General features: G+C 37.6%; 1 protein-coding gene across 1 annotated transcript in view; it reads right to left on the reverse strand.

The window, feature by feature from the left end:
- Nucleotides 1–3,380: 3,380 nt before the first annotated feature.
- Nucleotides 3,381–14,338, reverse strand: part of Tacr3 (tachykinin receptor 3) — a 99,058-nt gene continuing 88,100 nt past the window's right edge. Inside the window, exons 4-5 of the mRNA XM_005081978.4 lie at nucleotides 9,044–9,240; nucleotides 3,381–7,456 (exon numbers count right to left, since the gene is read on the reverse strand). Coding sequence (XP_005082035.2) covers nucleotides 7,144–7,456; nucleotides 9,044–9,240 — 510 coding nt within the window. The 3' untranslated portion in view covers nucleotides 3,381–7,143. The remainder of the gene's footprint in view (nucleotides 7,457–9,043; nucleotides 9,241–14,338) is intronic.

Below are 14,338 nucleotides of genomic sequence, written 5' to 3' on the forward strand. Positions count from 1 at the left end.
TGATGAGCCATCTTGCCACTCCCTGCTGTTGTGTTTTTGAACTATAATCTTTTCTCTGAGGCAGCTCTAGGTTGCTCATTTACATTAAAATTTTTTGGATAAATACCTATCACATTTTTGTTTTGTATGTGAGAGAATTCTGTACTTGGTAAAACTGAGAAGAGCACCTATGTTTCAGTCCTATAGGTAGCATAAAACAGTAAGATATAACAGAAAAATATGCCTAATAATCTGTATATAATGTATGTTTTTGTTTTGTTGGTAATAGAGTTTATTTTAGTGGTAGTTTGCAAGGTCAATAGTCCTTGGTTTTGTTTTCACTCTGTAAATTTTCCACTGTAAGAATACAAGTTATACCCTTAGTCATTGTAACAGAAAATTTTTTTGCTATGTATTGGTGTAAATGTCACCTGAACTTTCAAAGTCTTGTCTCTTTGATTGTCTTATTATCTAAAAAATGGGCTGGTTTAACCCACAGAAACAGCATGGGACTGATCAAGACCCCCTGAATGTGGGTGTCAGTGAGGAGGCCTAGGTAATCTATTGAGCCTTGGGCAGCAGATCAGTACCCATCCCGAGTATACACATGGACTTTGGACTCCCATCCAACAATGTGAGGTGCACATTCACCCTGAACTCTTGGGGAAGGGTCTAGGCCCTGTCCTATATGAAATGACAGACTATGGACACCCCCATGGAGGGCCTCACCCTCCCTGGGGAAATGAGGGGATAATGGGGGGGTTGGGGGGAGGGCATGGGAGGAGGGGAGGGAAAGGGAGAGGGACCTGGAACTGACTTGTGAAGCAACCTTGTTTCTTATCTAAATTTAAACTGAAAAATAAAAAAGAAACTGTAGATAATAATTTCATTTCACATGATATTGTAGGCCATTGATAATACTGTATTTTCCTTTGATAAGAATTTCATATTGTGCTCAAAACCAATTCAAACTGGAATCCCCTTTGGTCACTCTGAGCATTGAGTGCTATATCCATCAAACTATTGAAAGAATAAAGCAAGGTGTATAGCTAATCCAGAAAGTCAATCCTACAGAGCAGTAGCATGGTTTTCTTGGGATTATAAAACGGAACAAGAGACATTGCTTCTGAAAACTCACAGGCTCTGAGAAGAAAGTTTGGTTTCTACCTCGAGCTGAGGAAAAGCGGTTTAGTTGGTAAGTTAGAGAGTACTTGAAACGTTAGTTGGTACTGGAGGTGGTGAAAGAGGAAATGTGATAGTGTCCATTGCTTGCTGTTCCTCATGGGTTAATAAACAGGATCTCCCTTCTTTCCTAGTGAATTCTCTTTGGTGTCTCCCATTCTAGGATCTAGTTAAAAACTAGGCAACCAAGGAATCTGGACAGCATACTTCAAATCTCAGCTCATATAACTAATCCCAGAGAATATTTCACATCCTAGGCTAGTAACAACACAATTATCATAAAGAAAGAAGAATAAGCCAATCAGATCTTGATAGTGAGAGACAATTGTAGGCTTCAACAGTGAGATGTGATGGACGTGTGAAGAAATACAATATACTCTGCATCTTACAAAAGAATGAGTGGATATTGATTAATTCACAGTTATTCATGGTCTCCAAGCCTTTATAGAACTTACATTTCAATTTAGAAATATGCAAGAAATACAGTGAGTTAGTAAATCATAAGATATTCTGGAAGGCTATGGAAAAAAAACCAAAATGAAAATAGAAGACTAGGAAGAATAATTAATAACAGATATGGCTGAGGATTTGAAATTTTAAATAATAGGATTGGTTTTGAGGAGGGGAGATTTGAAGAAAATGGGAGTTTGCCATGGTACTATGCTGGTGAAAGCATTCTAGTCAGAATTAATAACCACTGGAGGAGTCTTCCTTGTAGAAGCAAACTTAGCACAGTTAGAAGAACAGAAATGTCAGTGCAGATGGGGCCAGAGAACCTAGTGAAAGCATGAGAGAGGACAGCAGAATACTGGAACAGTGTGAGAACAGCCACCTCTGAAAGGCCGGTCCGAACCATGTATTAATCTGAGTGAAATGTGAATGCATTATAAGGATTTGAGTGCAGAGCAAGATGACATAAAAAGAAACATGCTTGTTATGTCACTGAGGATCAGATTCGGAGAGGGAATGGGATAAAGTTACTTTAATAAACCAGAAAAGAGATTATTGTAAATTAAGGTCCTTTGTCACAGTCCATATTGTGTATATATATGTATTTATAGTACGTATATATATATATATTATACAGTGGAGGAATTCTTGTGCTTTGGATGTACGTTGGGTGAGGTCTTGCTACCTCCTTATACTGAGTTGTTTGCCGTTTGTGTCCAACTGAGGATAAAAGACTAGATGAAGGAAATTAAAACTGAACAGGCAGTGTAAGTCATTGCTGTACCCTGACATGAAAATATTACTCACAGAATCATGCCAGACACATGAAGGGAGTTAGAGGATCTTCCAAGTAAACTTTAGAGAAGAATTCCCTATTTTCCATTATTCACAGTAATCTTGTGAAACCTGACATTCTTATTCCTGAACTCAACTATGACTGTAATTAGCTTCCTCTTTCTAAAGAAAGAATTTGGATCTGTATATTCCAAAGCACTCCTGTGTTAATTGGCTATTGCTAACTCTTCACTTGTGCAGTTTTCCCACCCCAGGGTCCAGGGTACAAGAATGAAATCTAGGAACACTCATACACAGCACATGGGACCCTGGAGCTTGGGAAATAGTCCTATGTTTTAGTAACTGAAAGACTCAGAAAGAGCTTAGCATAGGGAAACAATGACTCAGGCTAACAAAGGCTTTCCCGTTTCCCTGCATGTGCAATAATGAGATGTTTTAAAACCACTTCTCTGTTTATCTCTGTCATGTTCATGTATCAGTGAATAATCCTCACATCCAAATGATAAGGAAATAGTTATTTCCTATTTGTATTGATAAATTAAGTGGACTTAGAACAGATAATGGTTTTTCTCAAAGTGCTAGAGAGCTGGTAGTAGGCTTGGACCCAATCCTAGTGTCTTAGTTAGAAAGGCTGGAGGCCACAATTCTGAAACTCAATATCTTACCCTCAGTCACACACCGGCAGTAACTCAATTCCTCTGCTCCTGCTCTCCCTAATAGTCTCTATTCTTTGATACCTCTGCTTCTTATAAATACCCTTTCTTTCCTGAATCAAAGCAACTTGGAAAACTTTTTTCAGGAGGAAAGACAAGCAGGAAAATACAATATAATTTGACAGACAGTTGTCTGAGTATGCACAGAATTCATAGACTATTCTGTAGGATGTATTTTACTAGCTGCAAAGAAAGATATTAGGGATTAGAAAATTAACAATTTTCATGTAATTTTAATGAATGTAGATTAAAACAGAGAAATTGATTTTGCCTTTTATTACCACATATGCAAAGAGTATGAACTTATTAAATATACCTAGTATAATTATTACAACATGAAAATACTTTATTCACTAATTACAAGTTGTATATATGTGAACTTCTTATAAACACAGATTTATTCACTAATATATATTAAACAAGACAATTAGTGACCTTGTATAACCCTAATGGATATCTTTTCAATTCTTGTTTGGCCTGAAGGGAATTTACTCCAATCTTATTATTCTGCACGGCCAGATCCACGGTTGAGTTCCTTAACTTTTGGCACATGGTCAACGGCAAAGGAAGCTGGCTGTTCCTGTCATTTGTTAAATTGTTGCCATTTTATTTGATGGAATAGTTGTCCAGGCACCAATTAGAGGTTTTCTGAGGGAATTGTGCAGTCACAAAAATCCAGTCCAGATTCTGAGCTGGCCAGCACTGTTTTCACATTTATTTTGTGTTTCTTGGGTTTGATATCAAGCCTTCTGGCATTTGGTGCACGGTGCGAGGGTGCAGGGACGGAAGCTCTTTGAAGTCAGTCAGGTACCTGTTTCTAAGAGATGGCCAGATGCCAGAGAGAATGCGAATTGGCTGCTGGGTTAGAAATGTCAGCTTCCTACTGTTGGGAGGTGGAATAGCGTTTACAGAAGCGCCAAAACATACATTAGAGTGGACTCTATAGTAACTGGGGCTGTTGCTTTCCTTCCTACGAATGTAAAGAACAAAAAGAGAGACTGATTTCGAATTCACTTTTTTTCTTTTTCAAAAGAGAAACTTAAAATACTGGTCAATTTTGCTCTTTTACATTTCCCTCCAACTATTTTAGTTTCCCCCCCGATACTTAAAATATGAAAACTTGGGATATTTTAGCCACCTGTCTAGGATTCCGAGTCAGTGTTTGTGAACAGTGAAAAAGATTTGGTCTGAACTTTAACATTAGAGGGTAGATCGGGTTTTGGAGGCAAAGTCATGTAAACTCTGTCAAATATGCAAACAAGATCATCTTTAAAGTTGGCACCGGGGAAGCCAACCTCCATGTGCTTAACTTGGCAGTTCTGTGTTGAACTTTAATGAAAATAGTTTATTGTCCTTTTCCTATCCACATATTCAGTTTACTCCCGTTATTTAAACTTCTAAGCTTAAAAATGTCTGTCTCTTACTCTTGCTTTAACCATGAGCTTTGAGCAAATGATGTCAGTTTGCTTTACAAGGCCCTAAAAAGCTAGTGTGTGAGTCTCAGGGGCGACAGTTCCAGCAGAGAAGGGAGGGTTGCTGAACAAAGTGACTTCAGATTTGCTAAAAAAAAATCCAAACGAAAGTAATGACAACTGATTGCAGCAACAGTCAACTCAGAGAGCTCTTAGAAAATTCTACTGAACTTCCCTAATGTGAAAGCCAGGAGTTACATTTCCAAAGGTGTTTTGGGGGTGACTGACTGCATCGAATTTGAAGGCCAAACTTCACATTCGTATTCCAAGACTGAATATGCTCTCATGTACATTGAGTATAAGTATATATGTATTCATAAATTTAAAAAGAAAGTGACACATATCAGGTTTTCTCATGACACTTTTACATTTGATAAACACATGTTTTAAGAATGAACATTTTAAACACTATATTCAAACAGTGAAATACTTAGTACAGTTGCTACGTTGAAACATGCACCCAATGCTCCATAGATGTCACTGAATGATTTTGTGGCAAGCCTGTATGACCACCTGATATTTCAGTTTTAGTTTTGAATTTAATCCTTATGTTAATCATTATGTTCATTTTGACAGTGTGTATCTGCACATTCATATATATATATATATATCTGGTTGTGTGATTGTTGGTTGGAGTTATTAAAGTAATCTCAAACATATATGACTTGGTAGTTTAGACACTTGAAATTGTGTAGCAATCAGATATTTCTTTGGTTTGGACTTTAAAAAGGAGAGGAGGCCCAGAGACTAATGTCACGATAATCAACCATGATTTATCATCAGATAATTGTTTTTGTCCTACTACCCTTGAAAAAAGTATTTGGTGCTTATGTTGGTAGAGCATAACAAGGAAAAAGGTGCTAGAGGCAATTATTTTAGACAAATAGTTTTAGCAACCCACTTGAATGTTTGGAAATACAAGTTTGTATATCTCATTCCCAGAGAGTTTGTGATTTCTGGACAAATAGTTGTAGTAATTGAAGCAGAAATGATGTGTAAGGAACAGAATCTGGAAGACACATTCTATATTTTCAGGTGTTGTCTATTTTGTTCTGGATCTTGAAAACATGCTTGTATATTAAAGAAAATCATACATATCCCATAATTGAAACAGATAAATGTCACAATATATTCCAAACACAAATTCATGAAGGAAGAAATTATAAGACCAAGAAAGAAGACTGGAAAATACTAATAAACATTAGATAAGTCAGACAAGCTCTAGAAAGGGATACATATGCACATACATACACACATACAAGTGTCACTACCTCGTTTCTTTCTTAGTGAATTCCATTATCTAAGCACAGAAAAGCAGAATTATGTTCCTGGAGACATGTGCACTGTCCTATTCCTCATCTGTAAGTAGCTCATATACCCTGACTATTGTGCTGACTCCTTTTCTGGCCAGAGATGCACAGATCTGAGTCTTCTCTGATTTAATACGTATCTTGATATTTTTCAACATATCATTCTGTTCTTGACTTACACTTGAAATACATTGTGTTATTTCCCCCTGGCCTTTGTTTTTCCCCCCAGGGAGAAAACAGGAGGAGGACGACATGATATAAAATAAAGCAATGACTGTGATTTTTTTCTTTGTTCTACAGTGGGAAGCAAGTGGCTTGGGGACTTGGAGATGCTAGTGTCTATCTTGATAACTTATACGTACCGTTAAATTGCTACCTACATCCAGGTAGTGAGTTACAGAGGCAAATGGGAGTCTTTCCTTCTGCATTATAAAGTATTTTTAGTGTTTTACACTTTACTTATTTTTTTAACATGCAAACAATAAAATAAAGAGGATCCTAAGAATTTTCTTTGTCCTTTAAGGTTCTAAATTTGACTGCAACTTATTTTAGTACTTGAAACACTTAGTAACCAAAATTAAGTGATGATTCTTTGTTTCTTTTGATGTTATTTCCTTGGAAAACAATAATCAAGAGTAAATCATGTATATTTGGGCAATGATTTGACCATATAGCCTTTGCTTCTAAACGCCTTGGAGGGAATTTCTGAAAGTTTTCATTCTACAAAATGAATTTTCTTGAGCAAAGTTTTCCAGATCTTCCTATTCTTTGAGGTTGACTATCCACCACTCTCTATCCATTACTCTTGTGGGAAAATCAGCCATTTGCCCTTTGTTTTCACAGAAGTACAGAACTTGTTTTATATAGGTGTTGTTTCCCTTTGCTCAGGAATGTATTTTGAGGTCTTAATCTCGTAGAAAACCTTTATGCCATTTCTGTGTCGCAAAGGTGCATTGCCATTGTTAAATGACAGGCCCTGGACACTTAGGGCATTTTTACGATTCACATTTTGTGCTTGTTGCATGTGATCCTAAAGTTTTTAAAGAATTAATTGAAGACTAGGATTTTTTTTTGTGCTGGTTGATATGTTGCTAGTTTTTGTTATACTTATATTCTCAGGTTAAGTATCCCTACCTAATATTTGTCCTTCTGCTTCCCCAAAGTATCTAGAACAGGACTTGACATGGCTAGGAGAATGGGGGAACCTACGCTTCATAACAGCCCTCACCTCGGGACATGGATTTAGGAATATTCATCCACAGAGGTATAGGGTGAGCTGATGAAACTTGACGTGGTGGAGGCAGATTTGGAATCTTTGCCAGAGCAGCCGTTGGCACTCGGGTCTTTGGGCACTGCCCGTTTCTTGCGGCTAGACTTGGCTGGGTCCCCGTCATTGGGGTCAAACAGCACTGTCACCGACTCCATCCTGCTCACAGTGTACAGGCTGCTTTGCCGCGTGGGATGAAACCTTGTAGTCTTGAGCTCCAACTCGTCAAAGCTGGAGACTTGGATGAAAGGACACCAACGAAATGCTCTCTTGAAGCCTGCACGGAATCTGAGAAGCAGGAAAGAAAAGACATTTTCAAGTGGCATTTCCTTCAGCTGCCCCCGAAAAGCCATGTATACTAACGCTGGCTTTGAATTGAGTCAAATTTTACAGGGGCTTGATTCTGTGCTATGGAATCAGTCCTGTGAGTTCCTGTTCAAAGAAAACCATTTCTATCATTGGGGAAATAATTCATCAACTTGGAAAAGCATGGCATGGGCTTATCAACGTGGAAAACTGCTTGTTGGCAATGATCTCATATATTTATATAACTAATTGCACAAGGCTGGCAAGTTAAAGTATTTTAAAACAGCATACTCTATTTCAGAAAGGATTTTCCAGAAATAATTGCACATTTGTAAATTAGATTCATTTAATATTAGAATTAATTGTTAATTTTAGTGATTTTATTTAATCATATATAAACATGTGAAATCCTTGTAATTGTACATCATTAAATGAAGTTGATTCAGAACAGATCTATTGCTTGTAGAGTGGTTTAAATTGAGGTCTGGCTTATACAATTAGTTTAAAAAGAATTAAGTAAGTATTTAACCAACTTAAGGCACAGATCTCTTGGTGTCTTCCCAAGCTGGGAAGTTAGACTGTGCAGCTACATAAAGAACCAGTTCTATTGGTGTATAAAATCCATGGGGTTATTGAGGGAATTGTCAACTATGTGGAGCTACATCCTACTCTTCTTTGAGTTCAATACACCAACAAGGTGGGGTTTGCTTTTTAATTTTTTAAACAATGGAGGACACAGTCTTCTTTATAGTATTAAATTTGTTTGTAAATGCTCCTACTTTATTTAAAGACGGGCTCTCAGTTTGTATGCTTTGCTTAATGCAAAATTTACAATCCTCCTGTCGCAGTCTCTACTGAGACAACAGGTATGTGCCATCACACATGGCACAAATGATGTTATTTCTTTAAAAGGATCTTTTACTTACCTCTCCAACATTTTAACCAGCCATTCCATGGAAACTACAACTCTTAGTCACCCTGCAAGACTTATGAGAATGACAGGAACTCCCCTTGCTTTGACAGTAATGTCCATTTTGAAGAATATTGGTAGGGGAACTTCCTTAACAGAGTCCATCATGTATGCCATTATTTACTCCTCTCATAGAAAGTGGTTTTTATTTCTTTGTAGAGTCTCATGTCCTTGAGATTGCGGATAAACATTCACTCATGAGGTTTTCTTTTATACTGGTAGATAAAATTCTGAAGGCTTAAAGGGGGGAGAAGTTGGCCTATGTAAAAACCAGTTAGTGAAAACCTCTAGTGCAGTGGTTCTTGACCTGTGAGGGTCACAACAGCCTTTGGGATTTAATGACCCTTTCACAAGGATTGCTGAAGACCATTGGAAAACATAGATATTTACAATATGATTCATAGCAGTAACAAAATTATGTTTATGGAATAGCAATGAAAATAGTTTTATGGTTGGGGGTCACCACAGCATTTGGAAGGCTGAGAACCACTGATGTAGTGAGACTTTTCAGTCCCTAAGTTTTAAGGTGCGATATTTTGTGCTTCCAAGGAAGGTGGAAATGGTAAGAGCCCCGTGCCAGCAGTATTATCTATCTTTACCTTTTATTCAAACAGCAGTAGATGATGGGGTTGTACATGGTTGAGCTCATTGCTAGCCAGAAACTAGCCAGGTAGATCTGTTGGATGTATTTCCACCTGTTTAACTGTTGGTAGATCGCAGTGAGAATGAAATAAATGTGGTAGGGCAGCCAGCAGATGGCAAATGTCACCACAACAACGATCATCATTTTTACAACCTGGAAAGAAAGGATAAAATCATTTTGAGTGACTTAAAAGTCATTCGATTGGTTTCAGTAGTTTTCTACAAATTATTTTTCAAGCAATATAGCTAAATATACAAAATATATAGCACACTTAATGAATAGCTGAAGCACTGTAAATGATAAAAACTAGTATACTCTCTCTCTCTCTAAGCTAAATATTAAAAGATATATTGTGCCACAGTTCCATCTCTACCTAATAGTAAGTGACACTAACACAAATATGAATGAGTATATTTTCATTGGTCTGGAATAGGCCTAGGGATACAGTTCAGTGGTAGAGTATTTGTCTAGAATGCATAATAATAGCCTGGTTCAATTCTTTGTAGCATACACACAAAAAATTGACCTAAAGAAAGTGTGTACAGACACCTATGTAGAGGGAGGCAGGAGCTAAGTTTGGCTGTGATAACATGTAATGTGTAGCAGTAAAACTATATTTAGAGAAACTAAGTCATTACGAAAGTATATTATTTGTGCTCACTTTGGCAGCACATATACTAAAATTAGAAGGTATATTATTCTACAACAGATGGCCTGGCTTTTTAGTATTTGATACAGTCTTCCCAGAGCTATAGACTGTTTACATTTGGTTAATATTGTGCTCACTAGGCAACTGTCTGAGTATTAATTTGGAGAGGCGCTTTCTCCGAATAATGATTGCTAATACAATAGTCTAAGGAAATTTCATTAACTTTCAATTTATAAGTAAGTGATTGGCTTGATTGATTTATGTTAGTGTTATTTACTAGTAGGTAGAGGTGGATGTTACTTTCAGAACAAGGAGAATCCATGTCCTTCCCACAGAATCTCCAAAAGAATCTTCTTGGATACTAAGTTTCATTTTTTTGGTTTCTGTAATTTTGAAACTTAACATCCTAGATGATACCATTTGAGTAGGATGATATTGTATAGCAATTCCCTCAGAATTGAAATCTCCCATCCTGAAGGAAGGCCCTTTAAGGCTTAGGGAGCTCTAAGTGGAAATGCTTCCTTGGGGAAGCAGAGTGGGAAGTTCATGTGAGACTCAGAGTAAACAATCCACATATCCCAGGAAGTTCAACATTGCAAGTTCTTGGGGGCTCTTCCCTAAGGTTACAGGAATGGTAAACAGTTTGTGAAGAAGAGATCTGACCTGTCTGCTGCCTCCAAGTCATGCAGAACACGTTAGAGCTGTGGTTTTCCCCAGTAAGTGTTTGGTGATGCAGCTGCCTCTGCTGCTGTACATAACCTTTTCACCCATATTGATTTTCATAACACAAGTAAACTTGCATAGACCAAGAGCTATACAAAGATGAAGAACCCAGATAAGCGATTGCATCTTTTGAACTATATTAGACCTTACTACCACTTTCACCCCCTCTTTTATTTCCTTAGATGCTGGATTTCAAGATCAGTGTTCATTTACTTGTAATGACCAACAGTAGACCTTCTGAGTACCCCCCCAGTTCCTTTATATGTCATGGGGTGATTGGGACCTTGATTTGCCATCCAGCATATTACCTGTAAAATGTTCTTATTATATCATTGGCATAATGCTAACTTCCAAGTGTTTTATAGATTTAGAAAAGTCAAAAGACATACAGATGTGCCTGAAGAAGCAAGAGGGCAGATGAAGGCACTCAGAGTGCAAGAGCAAAGCACATCTGTAAAACTCTTGGAAGTATTATGATCCACTAACATGGGAATGATATCTGACAAAATTCATTGCAAAAATACTTCCAATGATGGGACATTTACAAGGGCAACAGGCATTCTGGGAGCTCCTGGGACTTTCATATCATGTCCTCCCCAAGTTGACTACCTTCTATATGGCTTTATAAAAATGGGTTCCATACAGAATGAGACAGAAAGGTGCAAGATGCTTTTGAACACACTAAGATCTTTGTAGGAGAAGCTAAATATCTGTGTGTCTCTTAACCCCAGTGTCTCTCCATGTTAAAGGACACCAGAATCTCAAAAGACTGTAGCTAAGGGATAGCAATGTGAACAAGAGGTTTTGGTCTTGGTCTTGGATGGTGCAGAATCTCAGTATATCAAGCCTGAAAAGAAGTTGCTGGTTGTTAATAAACTGTCACAACTAATAGAATCTATCTCTGGCTCCACAGCAGTAACAGTGCAAATAGATTATTTAATTGAAGGTTGGATTTGAAGGTTTTATTTTTGGTGAAGCCTCTTTCTGGGGAACATAGAATCAAATCCTACAAAGGTGGCATGCATATTTTCAGAGAAAGAATGGGTTATTGGAATTATAGATAAAGAGTACAGATCCTGGTATGGTAGTGCACGAGTTTAATCCTAGTACTCAGGAGACAGAGACAGATGGATCTCTGTAAGTTCAATGGCATCTTGGTCTACACAGTTCAGTCAGTGTCACATGGTGAGATCCAGTCTCAATAAACAAACAAAACAAATTAAGTACCAGGGTCACCCCGAATAGTTGGAAAAGGACACTCATGGAAACTACTATCGGGTTGAGGAATTAAAATCACAGTGCCAGAGATCTACAAACTTTCTATGAGTTACCGACCAGGGAGGCCCCCAAGGCCCCACAAACCATAAAGACTAGTACCACTCTTGTTAGTGTATGTCAGAACTAGTTGTTAACAACCCACTTTTGAAGTTATCAAATGCTGTGATTGTCAACAACAGTCCTACTGAGTTATGATCCTTGAATGCTAGAGTTCCAAAATACCATGCAGTAGATGTCTGCTAGTGCCATAGTGCCATGATGACTGTGGGCATGATCAATAACTTTCTGGTTGAATTTAAGACTTTCTCCACAGGAGAAAATTCATGTCTGATACTGTAAATTACAACAAAAACTTGTGGATGGAAAGGGTATAAGTCTCAGTGGGAAAGCCACCACTACTGTTTTGTTAAATGCGTGATATATCACTATCAAAATGCTTTTGAAATATCTGTGCTTATACTCACAGGCCACTGTCAGTAGTTGTCAGTTTCAGTCATGGAACAAAACTTCCTTTTGGGTTATTATAAAGACTCATAACCACTGATGAAGCCCTGAGAAGTGACTGTTGCTGTGACATAGTGCTCCAATGCCTACCTGTAGTCTGTAGATGCACATCTAGATGGCAATAAAGCTCAGTGGTACAGCACTTGCCTTTTATGCAAGAGGTCCCAAGTTCAATCCTTAGTAACAAACACTAGTTAAGATGGTAGGTGGCCATCTACAATACCCCTCCAAGGCTTAGGAAACATCGTATAAAAGAGAACAGAAAGAATGTAAGAGCTAGAGGAAGGGATGAATTGTTGCATAGCAATTTCCTCATAGTTAGAATATCTGTCTTGTTGTGAGTGAGGCTCTTAAGGCCTGAAAAATTCTAAGTTAAAATATTGCCTCCACGAAGGAGGGAGTAGTTCCAAAGACTCAATAAATAAACAAACTTTACAAATCTAAGGAAGTTGAAAATTCTAAGAGTCATGGGTCTCTTTCTCATAGTTATAGAGGCATTCAACAATCACTGGAGATGAGATTCTCTGATGCATTGAGTGTTTGTAAGACACATAAAGAGCTCTATGTATGCAGCCTTCCTGGGCAAGACATCACCCACTGTCTTGGCATGAGCTTGAAGTAACCTAGCTGTCTTTGACTTGCTCTTTTCCAAGCAATGCCTTATCCATATTCCGGTAAGTAATCTGAATAAACTCACTGGTTCATCAAGTTGGACTCGGGTGTAATCATTAATCTGGCTTGTCTTTGGTTCTCTATCTGGAGTCAATAGAAGTTTGTGTTGTGTCTCCCCAGGAAAAGTCTCACAAAAATGCCAACTTCTATTTCTCTTCTACCTGTCCTTGAGTTCATGAAAGGCAGAGAGAACCAAACACAGGATTAGTCTCTAATGTACTTGGAGATAAATAAGCAGACAGGGAATATATGCACAATGAGCAACCACTGGGGTGAAAGGAAATGAATAGAAGTGTTTTTTGTGTTTATAAATGGAGTAAAATCTCTTCCGTGTCTACAAGAAAAAATCAAAAGCACCATATACTGCATCATGGATGTGATTATCTCTTTTAATATTTCTCATTACTAAGGTACCCTAAATCTACTCATACTTCTTTAGGAATTTAGAAATAATAATTCACAATAAGACAAGACAATCTTAAGGCATAACCATAGTCAGAGTAACACAACTCAAAGAAATACCCTGATGCATGGCCCACAAGGCATCTTGGAAGTAGAAAAATACATTATTTATGAACTACTCTTGCTATTTGACTGTAAGTTGTGAATTTAGATGAGAGTTGGCAAGGTTAAGAATCATAAGAGACATTATTCTAGAAACAGACAAAGCCTGAAATGGCCAGTGTGGAGGGTAACACTTCCCTTCGGGTCTAAACACTGCATGGTACAGGTGATCAGTACTGACCTCATGGGAAATTGACCATTAGAGCAGAAAATCCAGGCCAATAGCTCAAAGAATGCCATTGGCTCCACCATGTCACTTGATTTTTGTCATTGTTCTTTAAATTTCACTTTATCTGAAGATTGAACTTCTGCAGTCTCATGTTTCTTACTCATGTATTTGTGGAACTCAAATAATGCTACTTTAATTAATTCAGCATCACACATATCAACAGGTTGTGATCTCTCTGTTGTTTATTAGGGAACTAAAGACTAAAAGATTTAACTGCTATCATTTATGGGATGAAGTTAGACTCTTACACCTTTGTTCTTTATTAACTCTAGAAACATTTGTTCCATTGCTCGGGTCTAGAAAAATATATTGAGAAATGCAATGATAGAGGACATGATTCTTGTGATACTTACAGTATAATGAAAATGATAACAATGTAAGAGCCTTGTGAGAGGCATAGCAATGTGATGATACAGACATTTGTCAATAAAATGAAAGTATGAGCATGCACTTATTGCAATAATTAACTGAATGTAAGACTTATCTGTATGCTGAAGAGATACTAGACTGAATGAAGTTGGATATAAGAACATCCTGTTCTTTCTGGAACAATTGAAGTAAGCTTTTGGCTTTCATTAATCCCCATGACATACCTCTCCCCCTGAACACTCTGCTGCAAGATATTTCAATGG

This window comes from Mesocricetus auratus, unplaced genomic scaffold, assembly GCF_017639785.1.
Source record: "Mesocricetus auratus isolate SY011 unplaced genomic scaffold, BCM_Maur_2.0 Super-Scaffold_100009, whole genome shotgun sequence".
Lineage (NCBI taxonomy): Eukaryota > Metazoa > Chordata > Mammalia > Rodentia > Cricetidae > Mesocricetus > Mesocricetus auratus.